The sequence below is a fragment of the Mesoplodon densirostris genome, chromosome X (assembly GCF_025265405.1).
Source record: "Mesoplodon densirostris isolate mMesDen1 chromosome X, mMesDen1 primary haplotype, whole genome shotgun sequence".
NCBI lineage: Eukaryota > Metazoa > Chordata > Mammalia > Artiodactyla > Ziphiidae > Mesoplodon > Mesoplodon densirostris.
The window spans coordinates 91,692,264-91,719,621 of record NC_082681.1 but is presented as its reverse complement, the minus strand read 5'-3'; the positions used below and the strand labels follow the sequence as shown (position 1 = coordinate 91,719,621).

Here is a 27,358-nt window from a genome sequence, read left to right as displayed (position 1 = left end):
TGGCTTATGTTTGCAGCTGGGGTTGGGGTATTTTAGAAAAGGCCTCTGGCTGGCCAAATTAGGGTCTACCTAGTAGTAAAACTCTAGAGAAACCTAACTCTAAGACATAGTTCTCAGCTTGGAAGTATATGCATATTTAAGTTTCTGGGGGCAGCTAACAAACTGGTCCCATTATAAAATGAAACCAATTCGTACTCTTATCAAGGAATATGAGAGATTCTGTTTCCTCACAACCCTTTCAATCTTTTAAATTTTGGTACTTTAAAATTAGTACTTCGCTGTTGTTTTAGTTACATTTCTTTAGCTATTTGTAAGGTTGAACATCCTTTCTCATTCATTAGCTGTCTACTTCTTCTCTGAATTGTCAAATCACGTTATTTCTCCACTTTAAATGGGTTGGGCACCTTTTTCTTATTGATTTCCAGGAGACGATATAGACAGAGATATTAACCTTTGCCTGATGTCTATGTAGCAAATGCTTTCTTCTAGCCTGTTGTTTCTGTTTTAACTTTGTGTATAGTATCTTTCTCCACACAGAAGTTCTTAACTTTAACGTAGTTGAAATTATTGCTCTTTACTTTATGGCTCCTGAGTTCTTAAACCCTGATCAGAAAGGCTTCTCCACCCTGTTATAAAAATATTCTGGATTTTCCTCTGGTACTTTTATAGCTTTATTTTTTGCATTTGTTTTTGTACAAGGTAGGGATTTAGCTTAAATTTTTTCCAAATGGTAGCTAATAGTCCCATCCTATTTACTGACTTCCCACTGATTTGAAATGCATTCTTTGTCACAAATTAAACTCCCAAATGAATATATGGGTTTGTTTCTAAATTCTCTATTTTGTTCCATTTATGTATTCCTCCATTTCTGTGATGATATAATATTTGTAATTTCTGTAGATTTATGGTAAGTTTTTATATCTAACAGGGCAAGTCCCCCCTCAGTGTTCTTCTTTTTCAAAATTTTCTTAGTAATTCATGGGCATTTACTCTTCCAAATGAACTTTAAAATCCAATTGCACAATTCCCAAAGAAAATACCACTGAAATTTTAATGAGAAATACATTGAATCTTTTGATCAAATTGGGGGGAAAATGTCATTTTAAACCATATTGAATTCTTCCCATCCAAGAATAGGATATGACTCTTGATTTATTCAAGTCTTATAGCCTTTGAAGAAATTTTAGTTTTCTACAGAGAAGTATTTTAAATTTCTTATAAATTCGTAGGAATTTTATCTTTTTTTTTTTGCTATTGTGAATGGGAATCTTTTTCTATTATGTCTTCTAATTAGTTATTGATGGTATTCAGAGAAGCTGATGGTTTGGATGTATATTTATCTTGTACCTACCCATCTCACTGAATTTTCTTATTAGTTCTAATAATTTTTCTTTTTATTCTCATTGATTATCTAAGTAGACAACCATATCATCTTCAAATAATGCTAATTCTGACTCTTTATTTCTGATATTTATACCACTTATTTCTTTTTTTAATCCCAATGATTAAAACTTCCAGAAAAACACTGGTTAGTGACAGTGATAGTAGTCATCCTTATTTTGTTCCCAAACTGAATGGAAATTTATCTAGCACTTCACTGTTATTCATTTGATGATTGTTTTTGGTTTCTGATAAAAATTCTTTCCAAGTTAAGGAGGTTTTCATTCATTCCTAGCTTACTGTACTAGTTATCTATTGCTGTTTAACAAATTACCCCAATGCAGCAAGAGATAACTAAGGCACTAAGGGTTTTTAAATCAAGAATGGATGTGTGATTTTGTCAGATTATTTTTTCAGCATTTATGGAGATAGAGTAAAAAGACTGTATAACTATTAGTATAATCAATTACAATAACAGCTTTCCTAACGTTGAACAATCCCTGAACTCCTGGGACAAACCTTCACTTGTCACGATACAGTCTTCTTTTAATACACTGATGGATTCAGTTGGAGAATCTGTAATTTAAAACATGTGTTGCTCTATTAATATGTGAGGTTAGGCTATAGTTTTCCTTGTTTTTGTCTAAACCTGTCCAGTGATACCAGCCTTCTAGAATGAACTAGGAAGCTGTCCATCTTTTCCTATTAGCTGATCTTTCAAGACTGGATAGAACTTCCATGATACCTGAACTTCCATAATACCAGCTGGGCCTGGTACCATTTCTGAGGAGAAAACTTTGACCATCTTTTAAACTTCTTCTATACTGTTCCATTCTATTCAGGTTTTCTGCCACTCCTTAAGTGATTTTGGTAATTTATATTTTCCTAGAAAACCACCCATCTCATCTAGATTTTCACATTTATTGGTATAAAATTACACAGAGCATTTTCTTATGACTTTTTCACATCCTCTGAATCTGTGGTTAAATCTCCTTCGTCATACCTTATTTTATTTATGTTTTCTTGCCTTTTTCTCAATCATAACTGCCAGAGGGGGGTCTGTCTAGTTTGTTGGTCTTTTCAAAAAACAACTTCTTAGCTTATCAAAACTTTTGTTTTCTATTTCATTAATTTCTGGTTTTATATGTAATAATTACTTGATCCTGCTTTCTTTTGGTTGTTCTTTTTCTAGAATTTTCTAGACTCTTGATCAGAATAATTCGTTCATTTAAACTGTCTTGTTCTCTAATAAAAGCATTTAAGACTACAAACTTTCTTCTGGGAAACCCCATGGTCATATCCCATAGGTTTTGATCTATGATATTCTCAATTGACATTTATTCTAAATAGTCCATAAATTCCATTCTTATTTCCTCTTTAACACAAGTATTTTAAAACTTTCAAATGGACCTAGCCTTTTTGCCATTGCTATTAATATTTTATTTCATTGCATTATAATCAGAAAGTGTAAAATGTGTTTTCAAATTAACTTGGAAATAATCTCCTTCCCCAAAAGTATAAGCAGATTGTTCTCTCTGTCTAAACACCCTTCCCCATCCTATCCAACTGACAAACTCTTACTCATCCTACAAAACAGCTCAAATGTTACATATTCTAGGACCAACCGCTCCCACTTCGGGGGGAAGGTATCTAGAGAAGGATTTTTAAGGAAGGACAAGCTACAAACAGGCTGTGAACGTCCTCTTTGGTCTCCTGGCCTGGTCCCCCAGTCACTCTCCTCACACGCTCAGACACCCATTCCACAGTCACTCCAGAGGCTAGAGGGAGATGGGGGAGGGGCTGGCAATGATATTGATATTTGTCTGGAGGGGTGAGGGATTGGGGGAGGGGTGGGTCTAGCTCTTACCTGCTCTCTGCCAGCCTGCCTGAGGGGGTAAGCTTCATGGAGTCAAGGACCTGAGTAGGACAGCAATACTGGTGTAGAGTATGAGACGCTGTGGACCTGAGAGACAGCAAGAGACAGAGAGAGAAAGAGAGACAGAGAGAGAGACAGGGAGGGAGGGGAGAGGTAGGGTGGGGAATGGGGACAAGGAGGTGAAAGTGAGTGGGGTAGGGGAAAGGGGAAGACTGGGAGGAATGGGTGGTGGAGGATAGGGAATGGAAGAGGAGGGGTGGGGGGGAGGGAGGGAGAGGGGGAAGGTAGGAAGGTAGGAAGGTAGGAAGGAAGGAAGGAAGGAAGGAAGGAAGGAAGAAAAAAAGAAAAAACCACAAAGTCAAGAAAGAGAGGACGGCACTCGAACCACAAACAGAACACAACGACAACAGGGGGCAGCAGAGACGAAAGAGCTGGGCTGGGCCTCCTGTGTTCCAGGTGACTCCGTGGGGACCTCGGCCTCAGAGACACTGGGACACCACAGTAGGGAAGGGGGAAGGGAGCCCTCCTCACACCAGACGCCACACGGGTAGGGAAGAGGGGAGAGGGAAGGGTGGATGAAAGAGAAAGGGAAAAGGTGTATGAGGGGGGGTCCCCCTTAGAGAAGACCCCTCACAAGAAAGGAGGGAGGGATGGGGAGAAAAGAGGCTCCGGGTCCAAAGAGGGGGAGGAACCCAGGCCAGGGCGGGGGTGGGGGTGGGGGTGGGGGTGGTGCAGGAGACACTGGAGGAGGAGAGGGAAAGAGACAGAGAGAAACCGAAAGAGACAAGACAGAAAAGGAGAGAGACAGAGCAGGAGGAAGACAGTGAAAGGGCGAGACAAAAGACACAGAGAGAAGACGGGGAGAGGCAGAGAGTGCCAGAGCAAAGGACAGGAGAGGCGAGGGCGGAGGAGAGCTGACAAGGTCTCAGTGGTCTTGGTGACAGGATGGGACTCGGGCTGAGTGGGCGAGTGGGGCCCAGCGAGCCAGAGGACAGGGTGGTTCTTTGCTTCCAAGGCCCGTGCTGCGCCCCCAGCCTGGGGCAGGGCCCAAGCTCCGCCCCCCAGCGCTGTGCTCCCACCCTTAGCGTGGGGTCCAAAGGCCCCTCTGCCTCCTGCTTCCCACGATTAAAGTCCAGAGAAGGGGAAGGGGGAGGAGAGACAGCAGGGTAGTGAGGCCGAGGGCCCTGCCCCTGCCCTACCCAGCACAGGGCAGATGCTGAGAGTGAGTGCCAGGTCAGCCAGCCCCTGCCCCCAACGAGCCCCTGAAGGCAGGCTGTGGTCAGGGCCTGGCCCTTCAAGAGCCGAAGTAAAGGCCTGGAGACGCGGCTGCAGGCCAGGCCAGCTGCCCACTATGTCGCTTGCTGCGAATTGGAGAAGATGCCTAAATCTTAGAACCTTAACAGAGAATCCTGGAATCTGATACTCTTCTTATCAGAGCCTCTGGAATAATTGTCATCAGCAGAACGACTGTTTCTCAAGTGCCATCTAAGTGCCAGTCACTGGCCCAAGTCCTTGACTCATTAAACCTGAGACTCAGAGACCCTTAGGCTGCTGGAATGTTGGTATCAGAGAGTCTCAGCTGTTGTGGACAGCCCTGCAGCGCCAGGCTAGGTGCCTGGGCAGCCACCAATCACACCCCTCACATGCCAGCGACTGCGCTGCTCAGGGCTCCAGGGTCCTTACAGAGCTGGGCACCCAGATGTCCCTGGGCTCAACCAATTGAGCTGGCTCCCTCCCCCAAGCCAAAGGCCTCCAAGAGTCCAAGAGGGGAGCCAGGAACCAGGAAGCCAGGAGGCTGCTGAATCAGCAGCCCAGGGACCAGGTCCAGGCCTGGGCAGGAAGGGAGGGGGTCGGGCTGCAGGGTTGGGGGTGGGGGCCAGGTTCCTACCTGCTACTCCTCCCGGGGGGCTCCATGGGTCTGGACCTGTCCCGAGGGCAGGCCCCCTGGCCAGGGCGGTGCCTCCACCGCGTCGCCACCCCCTCCTCCCCAGCCCTTCCCTAGAAGGAGGAACCCAGGAGGCGGGGCCAGGCCTGCTGGGCTATAGGCCAGACTGCAACTGGAAACTTTGCTCCTTCCCCTGCTCCCCCAGGAGGGCTGGGAACTCCTAGTAGAGGAAGCAGCTTTGAGAGCTTGAAGTGACTCCTCTGGGCCAAACCTCAGGCTGGGCTCACTATATGCACCTCTGTTGGAATCTCCCCAAGTACCCTGTCAAGTACATGTCACTAGCCCTATTCTCCCGAAGAGAAAATTGAGATGTAGAAACATTAAGTAACTCGGCACAGGTAATAGAGCTAGTAAGTAGCAGAACCCCAAGATCAGGACTCCGTCCCCTTGGCCATATTGCTGCCCTGTGAATACAGAAACCTTTCCATAGAAGCTTTTCACAAACATTCTCATCTTCCACAGAGTTAAAGAGACTGTGTGGTGGTTATGCTGGGATGCTCCAGTTCAAGTAAAATTCAAATCACCCATCTGGGGAAATCAAGATGAGGGCCCAGCCGATATTCTTGACCATTGCAATAAGCTCTCACTTTCTTCTGCGTTGTTTTCTGAACTGGCTAAGAGAAATGCTCCCTGAAGAGAAAAGCAAAAATCAGAAGACACGCCATTCACAATCTAGAGGCTGTTCTTCCAAGGAAATTGCCCCCACCTGATTTTACAGAGGGGGAAATTGAGGCCTGGAGAGGGGAAGAGTCTTACTAAAGTTCATACGGCCAGTCAAACTAGAATCCCCACCGACCTACCACAGTAATCTCTCTCTCCTCCTTATGTGGGGGGCTGGAGAAAGGAGACAATTTGGAGGATTTGAAGGGTGTGGGATTCCTGAAGAGTACCCCAGATCCAGCTCAGAGGGCTCCTGTCCTTTCACAGCCCCAGAGCCCAGGCCCCTGGCTGTTCTGAGCAGAAGGCAGCCCTGGGAGGGGCCAGGGGGCCAGTGATCTAGAAGGAATAGGAGCTGACAGGCAACAGGCCAGCCTTCCTGCCTTCCTGCCTTCCTGCCTCCCTGCCGGGGCAGCTGGTTCCTCTCAAGAAAGCCAAAGCTGCTGAGAGAGATAGGCCCTACGGACCACCGCAAAGTTGGCATCTATGGGCCCTTCACGGCCTCTTCTCCCTCTGCCCACCCCCTCAAGCCCCGTGGTCTTCAAGGCTCTGGTCTCAGCCCCTGCTTTTCTTTCTCTCTCCCTCGGCAACTCTCTTGGCTCTTGGGGCAGCCGCACCTTGTGCCCATTTGCAGTTATTGTCCTAAGGGTGTCACCTGTGGCCCAAACCTTCATCTTGGCCTGGCAGAAGTTGGGAGACAGAAATTCTAGTCCTGGCCCTAAGGCTGATGCTGTGTGACCTTGGGCAAGCCCCTTCCCCTCTCTGGTGAGGCAAAGAGCTTACATTTTGGTGCCTGGCAGAGCTGGGTACAAGTCCCAGCTCTACAACTTTTCAGCTGGGTAACCCCTCTGAGGCACGGTTTGTTCATCTGTAGAAGGTGAGTGGCAACCCCTATCTCACAGGTTCTTGTGAGGTTTCAGTGAGACAAACATGCACATGCTGAAAAGTCTCAGTCTGAGCCTGAGAGAGTGTGATCCTTCTCCCAGGGAGGTAGGGGAGACTCTTGGGAAACCTGTTTGTTTCGGGCAGGGGAAGATTTCTAGGAAGATACCTCTTCATCTGGGCCACTCTTGGAATTCAGGCATATCTGAGCCTGTTGGGGCGATCCATGTGATAACCCTCTAGGGGCTGAAGGGAAGAAGGAGCTAAGGGTGAGGAGCCTGACCCAGCCGCAGGGCACTGGCAGGGCCTTCGTTCACTTACGCTACAGATCCTGTGAGCCAGGCACTGAGCTGGGGGACAGATACAGCAGTGACTAAGGGCAGTCAGTGTCCTGATCTCATGGGGCTCATATCCAAGTGAGAGCAGACAGACATTATTCAACCACTAATGGAATTAAGCTGGGCAAAAAGTGGAGGTAGTGGGGGAGAGTGTTCCAGGCAGAGGAAACAACTTGGGCAAAGGACCTGAGGTGGTATTTCCAGGAACTACAAGGAGGCCAACGTGGCTGAGTGGAAAAAGCAAAGGGGAGATGAGCGAGACTGGAGATGTAGGCGGGGGCCCAATCATGCAGAGCCTGGAGGTCCTGATAAGGTTTCAGTATTTATGCTAAGAGGAATTTGGAAGGCTGTGGTTCATGGATAGGCCTGGGGCGGGGAGCGTCTCTGAAGCCCCTAAAGTTGTATGAAAAATATGAGTGAGTATGAGTGCATTTCCGGGGAGAACATTGCTTTCATTAGATCCTCAGATGGGTTTGTGATCCCAAAAGGGCAGGGAAACTCCTTATATGATTCCATTCACTAAGTGCTGACTATGAGCTAGTGTCAGGCATCCCAGGACCTTCTGTGAGCTGCCCCTCCCCCCCACTTCCAGGTGGTCTCAGCCTCCCCCCCCAATCTTCAACCTGTGCTCCACCCAAACAGAAGTGCCTACAATTCTCTGCCACACTCTGCTGTCCGCCCTCACCTTTGCCTCTGCTCAAAAGACCCTTCCCCGCCACCCTGACCCCAGTGCCGCCTCCCCACCTCGTTACCTCCCCCTCGCTCCTCACAAGTCTGCTCAGAGGTGGTGCCCTCTGGGACCCTGACTCTGGGATCCCTCCCCTGTGTTCTTCCCACCCTGTGTTTCTCCAGCGCTGTCTATTCACATGCTGTTGCCCCTTCTGGTCCAGGAGCTCGGTGGGGACAGGGACCATGTCTTATTCATTCCAGTGTCCCCAGCATCCGGCACAGGGCACCCAGTCAAACAGGTCAGCAGGTATTGAGAGACAGACAATCCACACTGAGGTGGAGGCTGCAAGATGGGCTGCTGGACGCTAGAGGGCACTGTGGCCACTGGAATCCTGGCCTGCCGCTGGCACTAGCCAGGCTGACCCAGGCTGGCCCCTGGGACCAGGCAGGCGGGGAAGCGTGGGAACTCTGCTCCTGGGTCCTGCAGCTCCTTGGCTCTGGGTCTAACTGACCGGGGTCCCAGTCCCAGCTTCCCAATTTACCTTCTGCCCCCTTTCCAGATTATCTCTCATGACAGCCCCAGCCCACTGCAGATACAGTTACAGTTCTTCACGAATGCAAGTACCAAACACTGCTCCACAGCCCTGGCACACTTTTTTGCTCTGTCTGCAACACTCTCCACTTCACCTCACCCCACCCCCACCCCCACCCCTCACCAGGCTAACTTCTACTCATCCATCAAGTCGAAGTTTAGATGTCAGCTTGGAGAAGCCTCCCTGACCCTCAGGCTGGGTTGGGTACACTTCTGAGGTTCTCCCACAGCACCCTACACTTCGCCTGTAATTGTCTGTTTCCTTATCTGTTTTCCTACCAGACGATGAGCTTCCTCAGAGCAGGATTCTATATTATTCATCACTGTATCAACCGCATTTAGTTTAGCACAGTGCCTGGCACGTTGTAGGTACTCAAGAAATTGTCCCATGACTAAGTGGATGGATGGATGGACAGACGGATGGATGACCTCGGGCAAGTCACTCTGCCTCTCAAGGTTTCAGTTTCCCCCTCTGTAAAGTGGATCCAATCACCCTTACTTAGCAGAGCTGCCAGGAGGATTAAAGATAAGGTGTATGGAATGCTCCTTAACAGTACCTGATACATAGTACACATTTTCTGAATCAAAGCACGTATTAAGTTGAAGGAGGCTTTGCCCTGAGCCTGAGATGATCTCTCCCACTCAGGCTTACCACCTATATGTGGAAGATGGACTTAACAATAATAAGAAAACTATCATTTTTATTAAAAAATAAGAACAGCACCTGCTATGTGCCAGGCCAGAAGTAGGAGCTCCCTAAGGAGGTGGGCAGTCTCCAGTCTCAGCCAGAGGATGCAAGGCCCGGGCCGAGGTCAGAGCCATGGGCATTGCCCCTGCATCTGGAGAACAGTCATTACGTGCACAGCTGGTTCCAAACTCTTTACTCATAGGTAAAAACCTGTCTAAGGGGTCATTAATTCCCTCTGTAATTAATGTAAAAACTGCAGGGTTTGTATTAATGGAAAAGTAAGCTCAAGCGTCAAGTTGATAATATTGATAATGTGTGCTTGTAATTCTATACTGCAGATGACTATAAATTCAGTCACTGCACTAATAAAATGTGAAAATTCCTGCAACAACCAGGAACTTGGTAGCAGCTGTACCATGAGTAGCATTATGCCAGTTGTTCTGAGGCTATGAAAATCACCGCACGCTGGTGGCGATGGTAATATTCACTGTGCACTTAAAGGCTGTTTGGGCACAAAATAAGGGGACATTTTTAGATAAAACAGGGCATTTTGATGCAAGAGCATGGAACTTGAAAGCCTAGTGAGCAAAGGTCGACTTGCATTAGAGTAGGAACCAAAACCCTGATGGACGAGCAAGCTTATAATCGTGGGCCTCTGAGCAGACTACTCCCCAGGCTCTGACATCGCTTGTGAACACATAAAAGCTGTGGGCACTGTAGAAGAAACACCAAGTCCCGAGTATTTGACCTCTACCCTCACCCACTTCTAGGAGAATCCACTCCCACCTACAGCCCCTTGCCGCCTCGTTTACCACAGGATGGACAGAAACGGTACTATCCCATGGGGGTGGGCCCTGAAGCTGGAAGGTCACATAGCTTCTAGGTTGGCGGCCACATCAGGCCACCTGAGAGCAGAGGAAGCCAGTCCAGAGAGAGGAGTCAGGGACAAAGAGATGACAGGGACCAGGCAAGTCATGAAAGATGGAGAGAGGCATGAGCCAGGGAGATGCAGAGATGCAGAGAGAGAGAGAGAGAGAGAGAGAGAAAGAGAGAGAGAGCAATCTTCCTCCTTGACTTCTTGGTCCCACTTCCAGTTGGCGTGAGGCCTGGCTATACGTCATTTACTGCTCTTAGATTCTGTGAGATGTAGCCTCACAATAGTCTCCCCCCCACCCATCCTTTATTCTTGAGCGCATTTGAGTGGGTTTCAGTTCCCTGCAACAAAGTGTACCCAGTCTAAGACGAGGAAAAATTGGGGATGTAAGTGCAGGGCTTGCATAAGCAAAAACGTAGAAAGAACACTTAGGTAGGGAGGGGTGAATGCAGTTATAAAGCGTTTGTGTTTGTTCACCCAAATGCTCCCTCATTTCCTGACAGTTGCGACCACAGATACATGCTACAGCCGCACACTCACATACGCTGACATTCAGTGGACACCGAGACAAATGCAGCAACAACCAGATCTGCTTCTATGCAGACACCCTGCCGTGCATGGACACCCACCAGCACGCAGCGCTGCCCCTGCGTTCCTCACACCCGCACAGATGCGGAGCCACACCAAGAACACAGTGGCGCTGCCCGGGAGGCTCGGGCCAGGAACCGAGGCTCGACTGGGCTCTGAGCAGCCTCCCTCCCCAGCTGCCAAGTGACTCATCCCCAGGGCTGCTAATTAAAGCCAGGACAGAGGGGACAGAGAGGAGGGGAGGGAAAGAGAGAGAAGGCAAGTTTATTTTGGTGCCAACCAGGCATGCAGCCAGCTTAGGGGTCACCCACTTCCTGGGGCTGGGCCAGGTGGGGGCAGGGGAACACTAACAGGAAGGGGAAGGAGGACCCCCCTTACCCCTTCTTGCCCCTCATGAGCTTCCTGGAAAAAGGTACCTCCTTTGGGAAAATTACCCATCTCCCCACACCCCCACCTCCCTCCTCCTCCATCCCACAGTCAGATTCAAGTTCTACCCCCTCTAGCCTCTTGTCCTTACAACTGGCTTCTCCTTGTCAACACACTCCCATTTGGGCTTGCCAGAGTTGGCTCATCTGTGTCTGTAGCCTGCTTCCATCTCCCCCGTGGATCACCCAACACAGGCCTGGTACATAGGGAATGCTCTGTTCGTGCTTCTGGAATATAACTGGGTTAACCCCGGTATAGCATGGTGACCGCAACTCTGATGGTCTGCATTCCGATCTGAGTTCTATGGCGGGGGGGGGGGGAGGGGGTAAATTATTTTAACTCTGAAAGCTTCAGTTTCCTCACCTGTAAAGTGACTCGAATATATACTCTATAGGATTATTGTGAAGATGAAGTGAGAAAACACATGTAAAGTCCCCAGCATGGTGGCCCGCATACATGGGCTTTAGCTATCACACAGTAAGTGCTGCTGCCGCTGATAAACTATGCCCTGCCTCAGGCCTGGGGTAGCAGCAATTATACAGAGCTGAGTTCCAAGCCTGGCTCCACCACATAGGACCCGGGGGAGCTCAGACAAGCCACATAAGCTCTCAGAGCACTGGCTCATATGTAAAATGGGGATTCACAATATGACACCATAAATTTACTGTAATGATTTGAGCCTGTCAAGGGGATCCCAGCTCTCAGAAGCAGCTCCATGCATTGCAGCAGCGATTACTAAGGACAGCAGGAGGAGCGCAGACCTGTGGGGCCAAAGAAGCCCAGGAGCGAGGAAGCGGTCAGGGTGGACTCGGGCAGCCAGGGAAGGCACCCTAGAGTGCGCAGGGCTGGAGTTGGACCCACCAGAGCCAGAGAGCATTCAGCAGGCGGTAAGTGACAAGGTTCCAGGGAAAGGAAGTGGTGGGAACAGAGAGCTGGGCAGGGCAGGCAACCAGGCTGCGCTGAACAGGAGGCAGCACGGGAGGGAAGATCTGGAAGCAGCTGGGGCAGCTCTGGGGACTGGCGGTGTCTTGGACATGTGGATGGGGGAGCCACGGAAGGTCTGTTAGGTCTCAGCTACCCCAGATTGCCAGGAGGTCAAAACAAGAAAGAATCTTAGAGATTACCTAATCCAAACTCCCGTTGGACAGATGGGGGCACTGAGGCCCAGAGTGGGAGGCCTCCTCTGGGAACAGAGCCAGCGTTGGCTCCTCCTCCCACTTCTCCTCCCGACAGCAGCGGCTCCTGTTGCCATGGGGACGTCCCTGGCTCTGCGGGTGTCAGCAGCTCCCCCACCTCCTCCCTCCTTCCCTAGCAACAGGCCACCTCCTCTGGCTCTCATCCTTGCGTGCCTGTCAACCCCGGCCTGGTCCCCAGGGCCCTCGAGTTCCAGCCAGACCCTCACTGCAGCGGCAGCACCTCTAGGCCTGGGCTCCCTCCTCTTCTGGTGGCGGAGGTATCAGCCCCTCCTGCCCCTCTGTTTTCAAGTTCTGCACCTCTCCACACATCTCAAGCTTGACTACCCCATAAGTGACAATGCATTGGGTTAGGGGATGGCGGAGGGCACTACAATATGTTGAGCCACCATTTTATGCTGAGCATTGCTTTAAGTTCTCTCATCAGCCCAAAGAAGTCAGAATTACTGACCTCATTTTACAGATGGGAAGGTAAGGATCAGAGAAGCCAAGTGACTTTGCAAACAACACACAGCTAGGAAGCAGGCTCGGCTGAGAGCTAGTTTGTGACCTTGAGCCATCGCCAGTCCCTTTCTGGACCTGGATTTAAGGCGCCTGTAGGTCTGACAACTTCTCATGGATCTACAGGAAGTCCAGGCACCTTCCTCTGCCCACAGCCCTTTAGCAACACCAGCTGTTCAGCTCTAATTAGACTCCACACTTCCTCTGGCACCCCATACCTGGAAGCCCTCGTGCCTGGGCCCTCCCACGGGGGGTTTTCAATCCACCGACCCTGCTCATTCCTTCCCATTCCACTTCCACAACAGCCGAAGTCTAGCTCCTTTGCTTCGTGTTTCTTCTACCCTCCTAAACTTTCCCCTCCACACACACAATGTTTATTAGATGACAACCCTGGGGCTCCAGGGGGGAGATAGATCTGTTCAAAGTCACATAACTAGAAAGCGACCTGGCCATAAATGGAACCCTCTGCCCAGATCCAGTTGCTGCCCTTTCTGTGCTGCAGAGCCCTGCCTCTCTCCTCCAGCCTCCCCTGGCTCCCACTGGTGACAGAAGGCGTCTGTGACCCAGTCCCGACCAGACCAGTTCTGAACCTTAACACTTGCTCCTTTCCTGCCCAGATCTGTTTTAGCCCGACTGACTGCCCCCACCCAGCCCCCCTCACCTCCGATGCCTGCTGGTTTCATTTTCAGGGATGCTCTCCTTACACAAAGTCTGCGTGTCAGTCCTCCAGGACCCAGCTCAGACACCACCTTCTCCAGGAAGCTCTCCCTGACCCCTAACTGAAGTGAGCTCAAGAATTTACATGCGGGTCCTGAGAGCATCCTCAGATGGCCCCACCCAGCTCTGGTTCCAAGTTAAAGGATCTTCCCACCATATTTGCAAGATTTTGCCCCACAAGTGCTACTTTAGGCCCCTTCCACAGTCCAAGTTTGACCCTTGCTTCCACAGTTGCTGAGTCTTCGAGGTCCCTGTAGCCTCCTTGACTGTAGGTCCAGGGTGGATGTCGGGAAGTGCATCTCAGTAAAACAAATACCAGCTTTGGAAGCAGACAGCCCAGGGTATGAGTCAGAGCGATGCCACCCTGCCCCATTGCTCTTATTTCCTTGGGCAAGGCACTGACCCTCTGTGGAACCTCATTTTCCTCATGTGTAAATCAGGGATCCCAATCCATGCCTAATAGGGCTGTTGTGAGCGTTAAAAATAAGATCACATTCAGAGTTCTTAGTATGTGAGGAGCAAATGGTAACTGTTATGATTACTAATATTAGGATGAGGATGAGGATGATTATTATTATCTGCAAGGCTGTCAAGAGCTCCTGCAGGGATGGCATGGGCAGGGCTCTGGGCTTGGTGCCAGGCAGACCTGGGTTTGAATCCTGGCTCAGCCATAAATAAGTTGCAGGGCTGTGGGCGAAACCCATAACCAGCCTGAGCCTCAGTTTCCTCACCTGTAAAATAATGATGATAAGGGCAGCCCAGTTTCCACCTACAGTGTCACTGGGAGGATCAAACAAAAGCAAGTCCCTGACAACTTCTGTAAGTTGTAAAGGCCCAACGTACATCATCGTATGATTTATGATTATGATAACTACTAAACACCCTGAGCTATAGGTCCTAGGAACTCCCCTGCCGGGAAGAGCTAGAGACGCCTTCAGTCGCGTTCCTTGACAAGTCGCGGGCATATCAACAGGGATGCCTGGGGGCCTGTGCTCGGAGTCAGCCCAAGCTGTCTTTCTCCAAACCCACAGTGGGGCACTGGGATCAGTGTCCTTTGCTAGACCAGTGCCTTCCTAAATGCTAGGACAGGCTGTGCCCGGGCCATACTCCTTGGCTGCATGCCAGGACTAATTGCATCTCGTCATATACCCCTTGCCTGGACACTAGGCCTGACTGTATCTATCACACTTCCCCTGCTTTCCTGCTGGCCGAAGTGTGCTCCCATGCCACAGCCCCTACCTTGGCCCAGGGCACCAGTGTGCTCATCCCATCCCCCCTGCCTGGGATGCTAGGACACAGCGTGTCTCATTACGCACCTCCGTCTGGATGCTGGGATCCTCTGCCCCGCCTCCCATATCCACTGCCTGGATGCCAGGACCTGGGCTGCTGCATATGGTTGGACAAGCAGTGCCTTGCACAAGGGTTCACAGCCAAGAGGGCATGAGTCGCGGCTGAAATTCAACCTGCGCTCTACTCACTGAGCCGGGAACCCTGGTGAGGGGCTGCAGGAGCCCTGTGGAAAGGGAACATTCCTCCAACTGATCCACGCAGTGGGTTCTACTCTTCACATAGGCGCTATATATGTTAGTTGCAGCCCTGGCTGGAACTGAGTGAGCCCATCTCATGCCTCTGCTGCCTGGACCCATCTCATTTCAAAGGCCCACTGCATCACCCCTGGCCTGGATGCTCTCTGACTGGGTCCTACGCTGAGCCCCCCATCATTCCCACATAGTCCCTATCCTTGACACTTGTGTTTTCACGAAGCTTCTGATGGGTTAAGGCCTGGGAAATGCACTAATAGTCCTTGTCCCTACCCCAGTTTTGCCCCCAAATGGCAGATTGATCACACCCTGAAAACTTACTGATTGATGCTTGTAAACCTTTTTCACCAAGCATGCAAAAAAAAAAAAAAAAAAAAAAAAGGCCGCTTGTTACACTTAAATATAAGGTATATTTAAGTGTAACATTACCTTAAATATAAGGTATATTTCTAATGACTGGAATGTGTCACATCAAAAGTCCATCCAAACCACACTATTCAGGGCTAGTGCAGGTCAGGGTGGAGCACAAACGCCAGACCAGGGAAGCCCCGTTTCTATCGTGTCCCCTTCTCCCGGGAGGGGAGGGGGAGAAGGTCCCGGGTCCAGAGCTGACCTCTCTGCAGGTCAGCTTTCCCATCTAGGTAGCTGCCATGAGCCCCTCCAGTGTTCAGCCGAGCCCCCACATCAGCTAGGGTCAGAAAGACTAAGGAAGAGTTTTCAACCCCCTCCCTACGCCTGCCCCCTCCCCACCCCTAATACCAGTGGGACAAAACCCCTGGAGTTGGCCCCCGCCCCTCCCATGGATCCCCAAGTGACAAGCCAGAGGCCCCCACCCCAGTCCCTGCCCCAACTCCCAAGCACTACTAAAGAAAGGAGGTACTGACCTGACTGTTCTGGAATTCTCACCATCAGATCTGAAAGAGAAACAGAGAAAAAAACGGACAGTCAGCATATGCCCTCTACTCTCCTCCCTCTGCCCTATGCAGCGGCCCTGACACCTGGCACGCATCATGAAAATGAAGGGTAGGGCATTTCGTGCAGAGAGAATGGCCAGTGCATAGGCCATGAGGTGGCGGAGGGCCTGGCCAGTTGTTGGGACACGGAGGAGGACAGCGTGGCCGGGGTGGAACGAGTGAGGGCAAGAGTGGTTGGAGGTGAGGGCAAGGAGGTGCCAGGAACCAACCATGTTCTAGCCTAGTGGGTCATGGTGAGGAGCCTTCCTCGGAGTGGCTGAGAGGCAGCCTGCAGCTGTGGCCAGGGGGTCAGAGCCCGAGGTTTAAACACAGAGAGACCAAGCCTCAGATACCGGCTCTGCCACCTACCAGCCCTGTGACCTGGGCACATCACCTCCCTGCTTGGCATCTGAGCCTCAGTCTCCTCACTTGTAACACGAGGCCAATCCTTGCAGGGCTGTTGGGATGATTAAGCCCTTTGCAGCCCAGCAGACAAATGCCAGGTATTATTAACAACATAGAAAAGGCTTTGCCAATTGCCTGGTCCAACCTGCTTATTTTGTGGATGACAAGAAGGAGGCTGAGAGGGGTGAGTGAGTCGGCTGCTGGGCTCCTTTCTACTGCATTGGTCTGCCTTCTTCATTGGGAGGCCCCCTCAGAGGCAAAGGAAGGGCAAGAGAAGAGGGTGGCACTGGGGACAGCTTTGAGGGGACCGAGAGAATGAGTGAAACCGGACCCACACCCCCTCCGCTGTTCCTCCCTAAAAGAGAGTGTGTGTGTGTGTGTGTGTGTGTGTGTGTGTGTGTGGAGGGACAGTGGCTTCCCTGTCCCCTCTGTCCTCTTCCTCCTCCTTTTCTCCCCTCCCTCCCCCACCCCCACTCCCACTGCAGACTTCGGAGGAGACAGAGATGAACACATTACAGGCTCTGTCCTCAGGTGAGAGAACCAAGAAGCGACCTTAGTGAGGGGACCTGAGTGGGGGGAGAGTCGTCTATGCTGAGTGCAAAGTGAGAGGGACACGCGGGGAGGCGAGAGTGAGTATTTGTCGGAAGAGTGAATGGAGCGCCCACCGGCCAGGTGGGGCAGGCAAGCATCTGGGTGCAGGAGCGCAGGCAGCCGGTGAGGCCAGTGTTTCCAGTTCTGCTACTTACTAGCCATATACTCCTAGGGAAGGCACTCCCCGATGTCCAGCCTCAGCTTTCTCACTTGTAAACTGACATGACAGGGGAGGGGAGGGGGGCAGGAGGGTGGGGTGGCCGTCAGGTTCAGCCTGGCACAGTGGACAGCAGTGGGTCCAATCCTTAGCCTTTGCAGCCCCCTAAAGGAAGAGGACCAGGGCCACAGAGCACCTTTTCACGTTTATTAAAACTTTCCATCTCACTCTGCAGCAACAAGATTTCTTCTCAGGCCTGGCTCAATTATTCGCAGGTACCAGATCAGATGGGCCTAATTCAATGACTCCCCAGCTGTCAACAGAATGGAGGTTAAGCCCCTCAGCCTTTCTCCCTAACACGAACCCTCTGCTCCAGGCAGGCTGGTCTCCTCGCCACCCCACCCCAAAACCCCCAGCACACACGTATTCAATCTACTATATACCAGGCCCCGACTCAGGAATATAAACCCTCAAGTTGCTCACAGACTGGCCCCTTGCCTCAATCTATTATACTTCAGAGCATAAGCCACATATATAATCGTCTCCACTGGCACGTGAACAATCACCGGGCACCTACTATGTACCAGGCAGGGTGGCAGGCTCTTTTGGTACATGACCTCCTTTGATCCTGCAAAGTGGGAATTACTCATGCAATTTTAAGATGACGAAACGGAGACTCAGAGAAGTTGAACTGATTTGCCCCACGGCACACAAGTAGGGGAGCTTGGCCTGGACCCCACAACTCGTGCTCTTACCACCACGCTCCACTGCACCAGCAGCTCAGTGCTGGGCACTTACGCATCGTTAAGGTGAGTTCCCTTATCCTCATCCCCCAAAGTCAGGACAGGCACTTCCTGACAGGCTCTTTCTTAGGAGAGATTACCAGATATGTACCTCTGGTCCAAAAGCACTTCTGTATGATGTTACAGTCCTCAAGATGGCAGCTACGGGGAGCAAAAGAGCTCCACGGCATGAGGCAGAGTGAATTAGCCAGCTCTCCTCACTGTGGACTGATTCTTACTAGTTCGAGGGTATACGGCATCTTATGACCCTCAATGCGGGGGTGCATGCCACCTCAGGGGTTTACAGGCTCTTACGCATTTAGTATACAAATAGTTAGTTACATCTAGAGAACCATCATCATTAACACTGTGCTATCCTACACCTCTTCAGGACTAATGCCCAGGCCGATGGTCAATCCACCCCTTACTCCATGAAGCTGGACCGCCATTCTTTTGCAAGGTAGCACAGACGTAGAAAGAATGCTCGGCTCTATTATGGCTCATTCCCTAACTGGCAGCATAGAATTGGAGAAATCACTGCTCTCTGGACCTTGGTCCGTCACCTATAAAACAAGGGGGCTGTGTTAGTTGAGTTCCAATCTTCAGGCCCTAAGATACTTCGTTTCTTCAGAATCCCAAAGTTTCTCTCTTTTATCAATTGGGTTCAGCTACCTATGGGTAGAAACAAAGACCCAGGGTACCAGACCTCCCTTTTATCAATCCATGTCAGGAAAGGAGATGGATTTCTCCTGCTACTCCTGTGGCTTTCTCCCAATGGAAGGCCACTTCAGACCCCAGGGTTCTCAAAAGGCTTGTCTATGCCAATTCCCATCCTCAAGAGTAATGCTCAATAAACAGTAACTGATTGAAGCCTATGAGTATAGTGACCATATTTTCTGAACCAAAAACTCAGGCATGTAATGAGACCAAGGATTCTGACGTTGCTGCTTCCAGGTACAAAGGGCAATCTGGCAGATGGGAGAATAAATGGTAAAGTATCGACGGTTCTTGAAACTTTGGGGGACTTATGGGGACAACAGGGAAGAATAACTCAAAAGAATATAAGCCTTTGAGTTGCCACACTGGGGTTTCTGCTCTCACCTCCTGACTGGATTCCCTGCCTCTCATTTTGACCCTCCAAGCTATCTATAAACAGTACAGTAAGGGAACACAATAAGGTGCCCCTCTCCCAAGAACCTGGAATTAGATAAATAAGGTTGTCCTCTGAGACCTAAACTAATAAACAAAAAACGCATCAGAAACGAGATATGCAAAGTTACCTGAGAAAGAGAGACTGTTTCTCAAGCCAGCATTTGAGCAACATGTCTACAAAATCAGGTGTCCAACAGAAAGGAGATTGGACACGAACAGAAGTACATTTTTGAAAGGACACTTGAAGAGCTACTGTGTACAGGGCTCCTCCTAGAAGTGTCCTGAGGAGAAAGAGGTGGGTACCCTGGCCCAGGGATCATACAAGTCTCTCTAAAAGCTGAGAATCAGCCCCGGGGCAGCCAGGCAACTGATCTCCCAAACATCAACTTGTCTAACTGCAAGTCTCTTCAATGGGCAACCACCTTCTCTCACTGGCTGCTAAAGGAACATCTCTCAAGCACAAATCAGTTGATGTGGTTCTGCTGCTGCAAACATTCAATAATTTTCTCACCGATAATTTTCCCACAGACGATTTTCCCACAGACTTCCGTGCCAGTCAAGCCCAAACTCTCCAAAGCTCTAAATCTTACTCTGCCCTCCCATCTACTTTCTTAGAACATCTGGTATTTGTTCCCTGGAACACTTTTGCTCCTCTTTATGTTTTTAAAAATTATTTTAAATTTTATTAAAGTGATATGTAAACTAGTTTAAAAAGTCAAATTCTGAAAGGATCTTAAAAATTAAAGTTTCCTTTTTAACTGTCTTAGTTACCTTTTTCTGAGTTGACTTTCATATTTCTAAAGTATACGCTTATATTGCTAATCCATTTTTGGCATTTGTGTGTGTGTGTGCCCTTTAAACATTTTTTCAACCGAAGTAATACATGCATATAGATTTTCAAGTCACGTAGTACTGCAAGGAGTAAAACAAAACAAAACACACGAATTCCCCACTCTACCCCTCCTCACCCCCAACTCCCACTCTCAGAGACAAACCGTTTTCAAGTCTTTTAACTACTTTTTCGGGTATTTACCTCCTCATTTCTAAGGAACACATGCGTACTTCTATTTGTTGATTTATTTTTTTTTCAGTTTTGTATATCATGTACTGAATTCCCACCGTGCAGGGAGAGGGTAGGGCTCCCTAACACACACAACCGCCTCTAGCCCCCAGTTCTTATGCGGGTGCACTGTCCTTCCTTCCCGTTCTACCACTGTAGTTATAGCACAAAGTTTTGGTTAAATCCATATTGGTGGCTTACATTATTATGACTGCATTGATACTAATAATGAGTAAATCACATCATTTGCTATAATTACATTTTCCTTCCCATACAACTTTTTCTTTTCCCTGGTGTTGATGACTATTCTTTTTTTTTTTTTTTTTTTTTTTTGCTTGCTTAGTTTTCTTCATGTATATGATCAATTCTCCCCAAACTCTGTGAGTAGTGCATTTCTCTTCTCAATGTGTTCTGACACATCAGGTAATCCATCAGACTTTTTTTCCTTTGAGACATCATTCTCGCTGCAATCCAGACTGGTTGCTCTCCAGGCCTGCACAAGGTTGCCCGTAGATCTGCTCCCTTCTCCATCACTCTGGGATTCCCTTCACCTCTCTTTCGTGTTAATTTCCTGTTTCCTGGATTCCTTGGCCTTTTTTCTGAGTTTATGCCTGCATTTTGCTGGAGCACATTCTCCAGTGCTTCCTGAGAAAGGAGGCCTAGGACATAAAATCTTTAGCTCTCCTTTGTCTGAAGATGTCTCTATTGCACCCTCACCCTTGATTGATAATTCAACTGAGTATAGGCTTCTAGGTTGGAAATTATGGTCTGTCAGAATTTTGAGAACACTGCTCCATTGCCTCCTAGCTTCCAGTGCTGCTGTTGAGCAGTCCAATGCCATTCTTTTTCCTGATCCTTTGTACATGATATGTTTTTCTTCTGGAAGCTTTTAGGATCCTCTCTTTATCCCTGGTATTCTGAAATTGCGCTGTGGCATACCTTGGTGGGTTTTTTTTTTAATCATTTATGTTGCTGGTTACTCGGTGGGATGTTCATTCCTTTAGCTCTGGGACTTGTTCTTGTATCACGTCTTTGATCCTTTCCTTTCTGCTGTTTCCTCCATTCTCTATTTCTGGAACTCCTATTGTTGGATGTTGCAGTTCCTCAACTGATCCTCCCGTGTTCTCATCTTTTCTCTTCCGTTGTCCATCTCTTTGCCTTGTTATTCTGCTTCCTAGGATATTTCCTCAACTTTTATTTTCTAATCTTTCTCCTGAAATCTTTATGTTGGCTCTCACTATCCTAAATTTCCCAGGTTTCTTCCCCTCCCTTCATTCCCTCTGTTCCTTCCAAGTTTTTTGGTTTGTTTGTTTGCTTTTTGGGTCATTCTTGCAGGTTGATGGGCTTCCTCAAATAGCCTTGTACTATCTGATCATCTCTGGCTACCTAAGGCTTGTTTTTTTTTTTAATGCCAGTTACATTGAGGTTTAATTTACATAAAATGAAATATACCTACCTTAAGGGTCCTTGGCTGGTGAGCCCTGGCGATCAGTTCCCATGACGGGAAGCTCTGCGTGTAGATGGAGCTGCCCAGGTGATGGGCTTCACTACAGAGTTTATGGGCTGAGAGCCTGTTCTTTTGTTGGAGGACTCCCACATGTCATCTTTTGGAGGCCTCTGTCTGGGGCCTTTCAGTTTCCCCAGAGAAGAATCTTTTTCTGTCTCATGTGCTCCTGACTTTGGTGTTCTGGAAGTAGGCAAGTGGAAGGAGGCTGGGGGTCCACTGCTTTAGGGTACAGATCCCTTTGCTTGCGGCCCTGTTTCACCCCCATCCTCCACTGTGCCTGGTGTCCCCAAGCCTGGAGGCTCCTAACTTCAATTTCTCCAAAGAATCACCCTCCATCTATAGAGATGGAGCTGGGGAGGGGTGTCCCGACTGAAAGGGGTCGGGGAGGGGCCAAGAGGGTCTGTTCACAGACTTTCAATATTCTCCTTGCTTTCAGTTCCATGCCTCATCCTGCCTTCTGTGCTTCACGGTACCTCTGATTCCTGAGCATTTCTGGGGCTCGCTGGGTGCAATAGTTTACTTCTAGTCAGCATCCCAGACCTTGAGTTTCTACCTTTTTTATTCCTTTACTCATATTTCAGTGGGATTTGGGGAAGCAGCAGAGAAAAATAAGCTTACTCAATTAGTTGCGTTTAACAGGAAGTTCCCCTTCGTATTCCAGCCAACTCTTATTCCATCCTCCGTGACTCATTTAGGCAAGACCTCCTCCAGGAAGCTTATCTTAATGTCCCTAAGTTGGATGAGGAGCCCCTCCTCTGTTCTCCCACAGGATCCTTTTCTTGCCTCCATCACAGCTCTGATCAAACTGTTTTGAAAGTGTCCATTTCCATGCCTGATTCTCCCCGCAGACTGAGGCCTCCTGGCATTCTGGGGCCATGTCTTAGTCATGCCTGTGCCCCCAGTTCCCAGGGTCTGGTCCACAGGGGTACAGAGTAAATATGTGATGATGGGCTTCCCTGGTGGCGCAGTGGTTGAGAGTCCGCCTGCCGATGCAGGGGACACGGGTTCGTGCCCCGGTCCGGGAAGATCCCACATGCCGCAGAGCGGCTGGGCCCATGAGCCATGGCCGCTGAGCCTGCGCGTCCGGAGCCTGTGCTCCGCAACGGGAGAGGCCACAACAGTGAGAGGCCTGCGTACCGCAAAAAAAAAAAAAAAAAAAAATGTGATGATGGATTGAATGAATAAATGAATGACTATACGTATGAATCAGACCCAGCCAGAGGGACCATCTAGAAAGGGAAATAAGCTGAATACAATTGTTCTTATACAAGGCCAGTTCCCTAAAAGCTCTAAGTTCCCTAAAAGCTGTATGTGCAAAGACGCCTACTGCAGCATGATTTAAACCTGTGAAGGACTTCCCTGGTGGCACAGTGGTTAAGAATCCACCTGCCAATGCAGGGGACACAGGTTTGAGCCCTGGTCCGGGAAGATTCCACATGCTGTGGAGCAACTAAGCCCGTGCGCCACAACTACTGAGCCTGCGCTCTACAGCCCGCGAGCCACAACTACTGAGCCCGCGTGCCACAACCACTGAAGCCCGTGCACCTAGAGCCCATGCTCAGCAACAGGAGAAGCCGCCACAGTGAGAAGCCTGCGCACCGCAACGAACAGTGGCCCCGCTCGCTGCAACTAGAGAAAGCCCGCACGCAGCAGCAAAGACCCAGTGCAGCCATAAACAAACAAACAAACAAACAAACAAATAATAAAAACCAGTGAAAAAAATTGGCCCAGCATGTTGAGAGGATGGTTAAGTACATTATGGTATATCAGTTGCCATTAAAAATGATGCTTCTGAAGAATATGCAATTACATGGGGAAATGTTCAAACGAACAAAGCAAGAAAAAATTGTATGTGCTGTATTATTTCAATCAGATGAAAAGAATGCAGAGAACAGGGAAATACATCAAATGTTCAGAGTAGCTGCCTCTGTGTGTTGTAATTATGGGTAATGTGTTTCTCCTCTACTTTTCTAAGTTTTTATAAATTTTCGAATGGAAGAATGCATTAAGTGTATACTTTTTTAAAATTTCCTAAGAAATGAAGTATCCTGAGATACTTATGAACAAAATATTGTGAAGGGGACCCAAGGGTCTGTGTACACTTCTAGCAGCATTTGCTGGGAAGGCTCCGTTCTTCACTGGCCAGAGACCCGGAAGGCCCAGGCCCATGGAACACCAGCCCCACTGCAGCCCCCACCCCCACTGCAAAGCAGGACCTAGTTCAGGAAGCCAAAGGAGGAGGATCACGGAGCCCAGCTTTTTAAAAATTGCAATATCATAGGCTGTACTGGGAAACAGAAGGTCCTACACTGGACCTCACACTTCAGAGGCCTCTCTCTGTGAGGTAAAGGGTCTGTGGGGCCAAGAGAATATGCCCATCAGGATCTCTGGCCCTCTCCCTTCTAGACTGCACTCAGGTACTTGGAACCCAGAATTCCCTGTCCATATTTCTTGAGCTTACTTGCAGGAATTGTGTGGTCTTATTATCCAGGTCCATCTGCTAGGCCCAGTGGGTGGTCAATGGGAAGGGAAAATAGACAGGGTTTGGATGTGGGCTGGGGTATCCATACACATCCCAAGGCTCCATATGAACTACAGGTGGGAAGAGAAGGGGGAAGGGCCAATGGCCTCAACTGGTACCTTGCATGGGCTGCACAAACATAGAGGCAGGCAGGTCCATAGGTCCCTAGGCCTCAAGGTTGGTAGAAGGGCCTACCTTGAGTATTAGACAGATCTAGGTTCAAATCCATTTATTTGCTGTGCAACCATGGATGAGTCCATTCCCCTCTCTGAACCTCAGCTTCCCCAACTATAAAATAGGTATAATAATTCCAATCTCAGAGAGTGGTCGTGAGGCTTGCTGGGGGCACAATGGCTTAGAGGTTATGAGCACAGGCTTTGGGTCAGACAGGCCGAGGTTTGAATCCCAGCTCTGCCCCTCCTAACTATGTGATTTACATCTCTAAGGCACAGTTTGCTCACCAATATGATAAAGAAAATAATAGCACTAACCTGATAAACTTGTTGGAAGGATTATGGTTGTAATGAGTATGTAATAACATTAGAAAATGCTTAAATGAGAAAAGGCTGCTTTTATTAATGGGCGTGCAAATATTGGCTATGGTAGGGTTGACCAGCCTTCTGCACTCCCATCCTCCTGCCCAGCTTTATTTTTCTCCATAGCACTTACCACTATTTGACATATTTTTGTATCTTCTTGTTTATTTGTTTCTTTTCTTTCCCCACCCCCTACATTCACACACTAGAATGTCGGCTCAGCAGGAGAGAGATCTGTTTTGTTCACTGTTTCCAAGTGCCTGGATCAGTGAGAGACTGAAGATGTTCTTCAACAGTCGAGTAGATATCTGCCACGTAGACAGGGTAAAAGGTATTCTTGGCCAAGAGAACAGCCAGAATGTAGGCATGGACCCATAAAGAAGTCCACTTTGCCGAGGGTATCCTAGATACTTCAGTACAACTTGAATGCAGGTCAGGAAGGGAACAGAGTGGCTAGAAAGATGAGTGGGGAAAGCGGGAGGGGGGAGGGCGGGGGGGCAGGGGGATGAATTGGGAGATTGGGATTGACTAATATGTATAATATGTATAAAATACATAACTAATAAGAACCTGCTGTATAACACAGGGAACTCCACTTCGCTGTACAGTAGAAATTAACACAACATTGTAAAAGAACTATACCCCAGTAAAAAAAAATAATAAATAAATAAAAACTAAATTTAATTGAAAGGTGAGTGGGGCTGTGGCCTGACCCAAAGGAGCATGTGAGAGCTTCCCTAGACCACAGGTGGTGTCAAAACCAACTTGTGACAGCCAGGAAGTGGAAAAGCACTAGGGGAGAGGCAAAGATGCCTGCCAAGTTCAACTGCCACCTAAATCATGATGATGTGAAAGGCCAAAGTTAAAACCTTTTGAAAGATAATTCAGGCGGAGGGAAGACTCCTTTCTAAGGGGCCATCTGAGCCAAGAATCAGACCTAGAAATGACAAATAGGCAAGTATAGAAGTCATATGGATGAGGTTAATAGTGACATGCAAGAAAATCTTATAAGGTTAATTAAAGAGAAGAAAAACTAGATGAACCACAGGACAAATCAGAAACCTTGTTGGATAATGTAACCATTTTCAGCATTTTTCACATGACATTGAATGGATCCACATGATCCACAGGCCAAGATCGTGGTGGGGAAACAAAATGAAAGCCCATGGTGGTTTTAGTTGCTAGTTATCTTTCTGTTGATGATTACTCTTCCTCTAGTCCTTTGTTACCACTACTCGTTGAAAAGTCCTGGGATGACAATGATGATGATGATGATGATAAAGATTGCTGCATCAAAGGAAATATCTGTCTATCACTTTTCAAATTTCTTTTTCAGAAAATAAAGAGGCAAGTATCACTTCACATTTTTACTTTAAAGAAAAGAAAGACAGGCAGAGACTACAACAAAAACAGCATTGCACACCAGGCAAGAGTGTGAACCTCATTGTATAATTGCCAGGAAGCCCCTGGGGGTCTCGAACCAAGCAGTGACAAGGTCAAATGCTGCCTTCCTAACCTCCCGCCCCTTTCAATCACTAAAGAGGGCTTTATTTGGTCCTTAGCATTTCTGCCTTCTAATAATTCAAAAAGAATAAAGTGATTATTAAGCACCTACAATGGTCCAGGACTTGTGTTATCTCCATAACAGCTGTGCAAGGTCATTATCACTCTTCTCATTGTATAGATGTGAGAACTGGGGCTCAGAGTAGCAACGTGATTTACCTAGAGTCACACGGCTAATAAGTAGCGGAGCCGAGACTCAAGTCTAGGTTTGTATGATTCCAAAGCCAATGCTTTTCACTGCTACAGCTGTGGCTCCTTCTGTCATGCCAGAGCTAGGCAGCACTTCATCTCCCACAGCTTGGCCTCTCTCCCTCACCTGGCTCCAATCTCCCCTCCACACCATGAGCATTCAGGGGGTGCTTCTGGAAGAGACAGTCATTCAAGGATGGAAGGCGGGGCACCAAAAAGGGAAGGTGGGGTTAGGCACAGGTACTGCAGCCCAAAGCAGCTCAGCATTATCACAAAAAGAGAGAGAGAGAGAGAGAAGGGAAATGGAACCGGCTCTCCAGCCCTCCCTTCTTGCTTCCCTCCGCTGGCGGCAGAAGGATGGAGGTTCAGCCATGATGGCAGAGAGAGTGGGCGGAAGGGGAAGCTGCAAGAGCAGCCTGCTACTGCAGAAGCCTCAGCTCAGCCTCAAAGCCCCCTCCTGTGTGCTTGGGGCCCATCTCTGGCCCACCTGCTCCCACTGCCTAAGCAAAGGAGGCCAGGCTGTTCTCCAAGCACCCACCCAATCCTGCCAAAGCACAGCTCACAGCAGACCCAGACCCTCTCAAGTCACAGTGAGGGCACCCTGAGAGGTGGAGGGACTAGCCCGGGGGTTCAGAGGAAGGCAGTGGCAGGGTGGGGGTCAGAACCCAGGTCTCCAGTCCCTCAGCTGAGGGCTCTCTTGATTGCGTGGTCTAGACGGCAGAGGTTGAGGAAAAGGGGTGCTCAGGAGGCTGCCACAGGAAGGCTCATGATGGGGCTGGAGCCAGAGGCAACACGTGCCAAAATGAGGCCATACAGGGTTGGGTATTTTGGGGGTTGACTAATAATTTCCATTCTCAATCTGGATTGAGAAAGCAAAACAACGATTTTTTAAAAGTAGCTTTAGCCTTAGTTTGGACCTCAAGAGCATAAATCTTTACCTCTCTCTTCTGTCAAGACCCTGCTGAAAAGAATGTGAAGGAATAAAATAAGGTAAGAACTCATAACAGTGAAGAGGATGGGAGAGGGTGATATCAATGGGTGAGAGATTTCAACAAATTTCTGGGAGCAAAAAACA

The 27,358-nt window shown here is 48.8% G+C and overlaps 1 protein-coding gene across 4 annotated transcripts in view; it reads right to left on the bottom strand.

The window, feature by feature from the left end:
• Positions 1-27,358, bottom strand: part of IQSEC2 (IQ motif and Sec7 domain ArfGEF 2) — a 76,565-nt gene that overhangs the window by 36,614 nt on the left and 12,593 nt on the right. Inside the window, exons 2-3 of one of the 4 annotated variants that reach the window (XM_060086877.1) lie at positions 15,752-15,781; positions 3,248-3,343 (exon numbers count right to left, since the gene is read on the bottom strand). In XM_060086877.1, the coding sequence (XP_059942860.1) occupies positions 3,248-3,343; positions 15,752-15,781 (126 nt within the window). Of the gene's footprint in view, positions 1-3,247; positions 3,344-5,144; positions 5,275-15,751; positions 15,782-27,358 lie in introns of those variants that run through there. The other 3 variants (XM_060086875.1, XM_060086874.1, XM_060086876.1) reach the window with 3 other exon arrangements.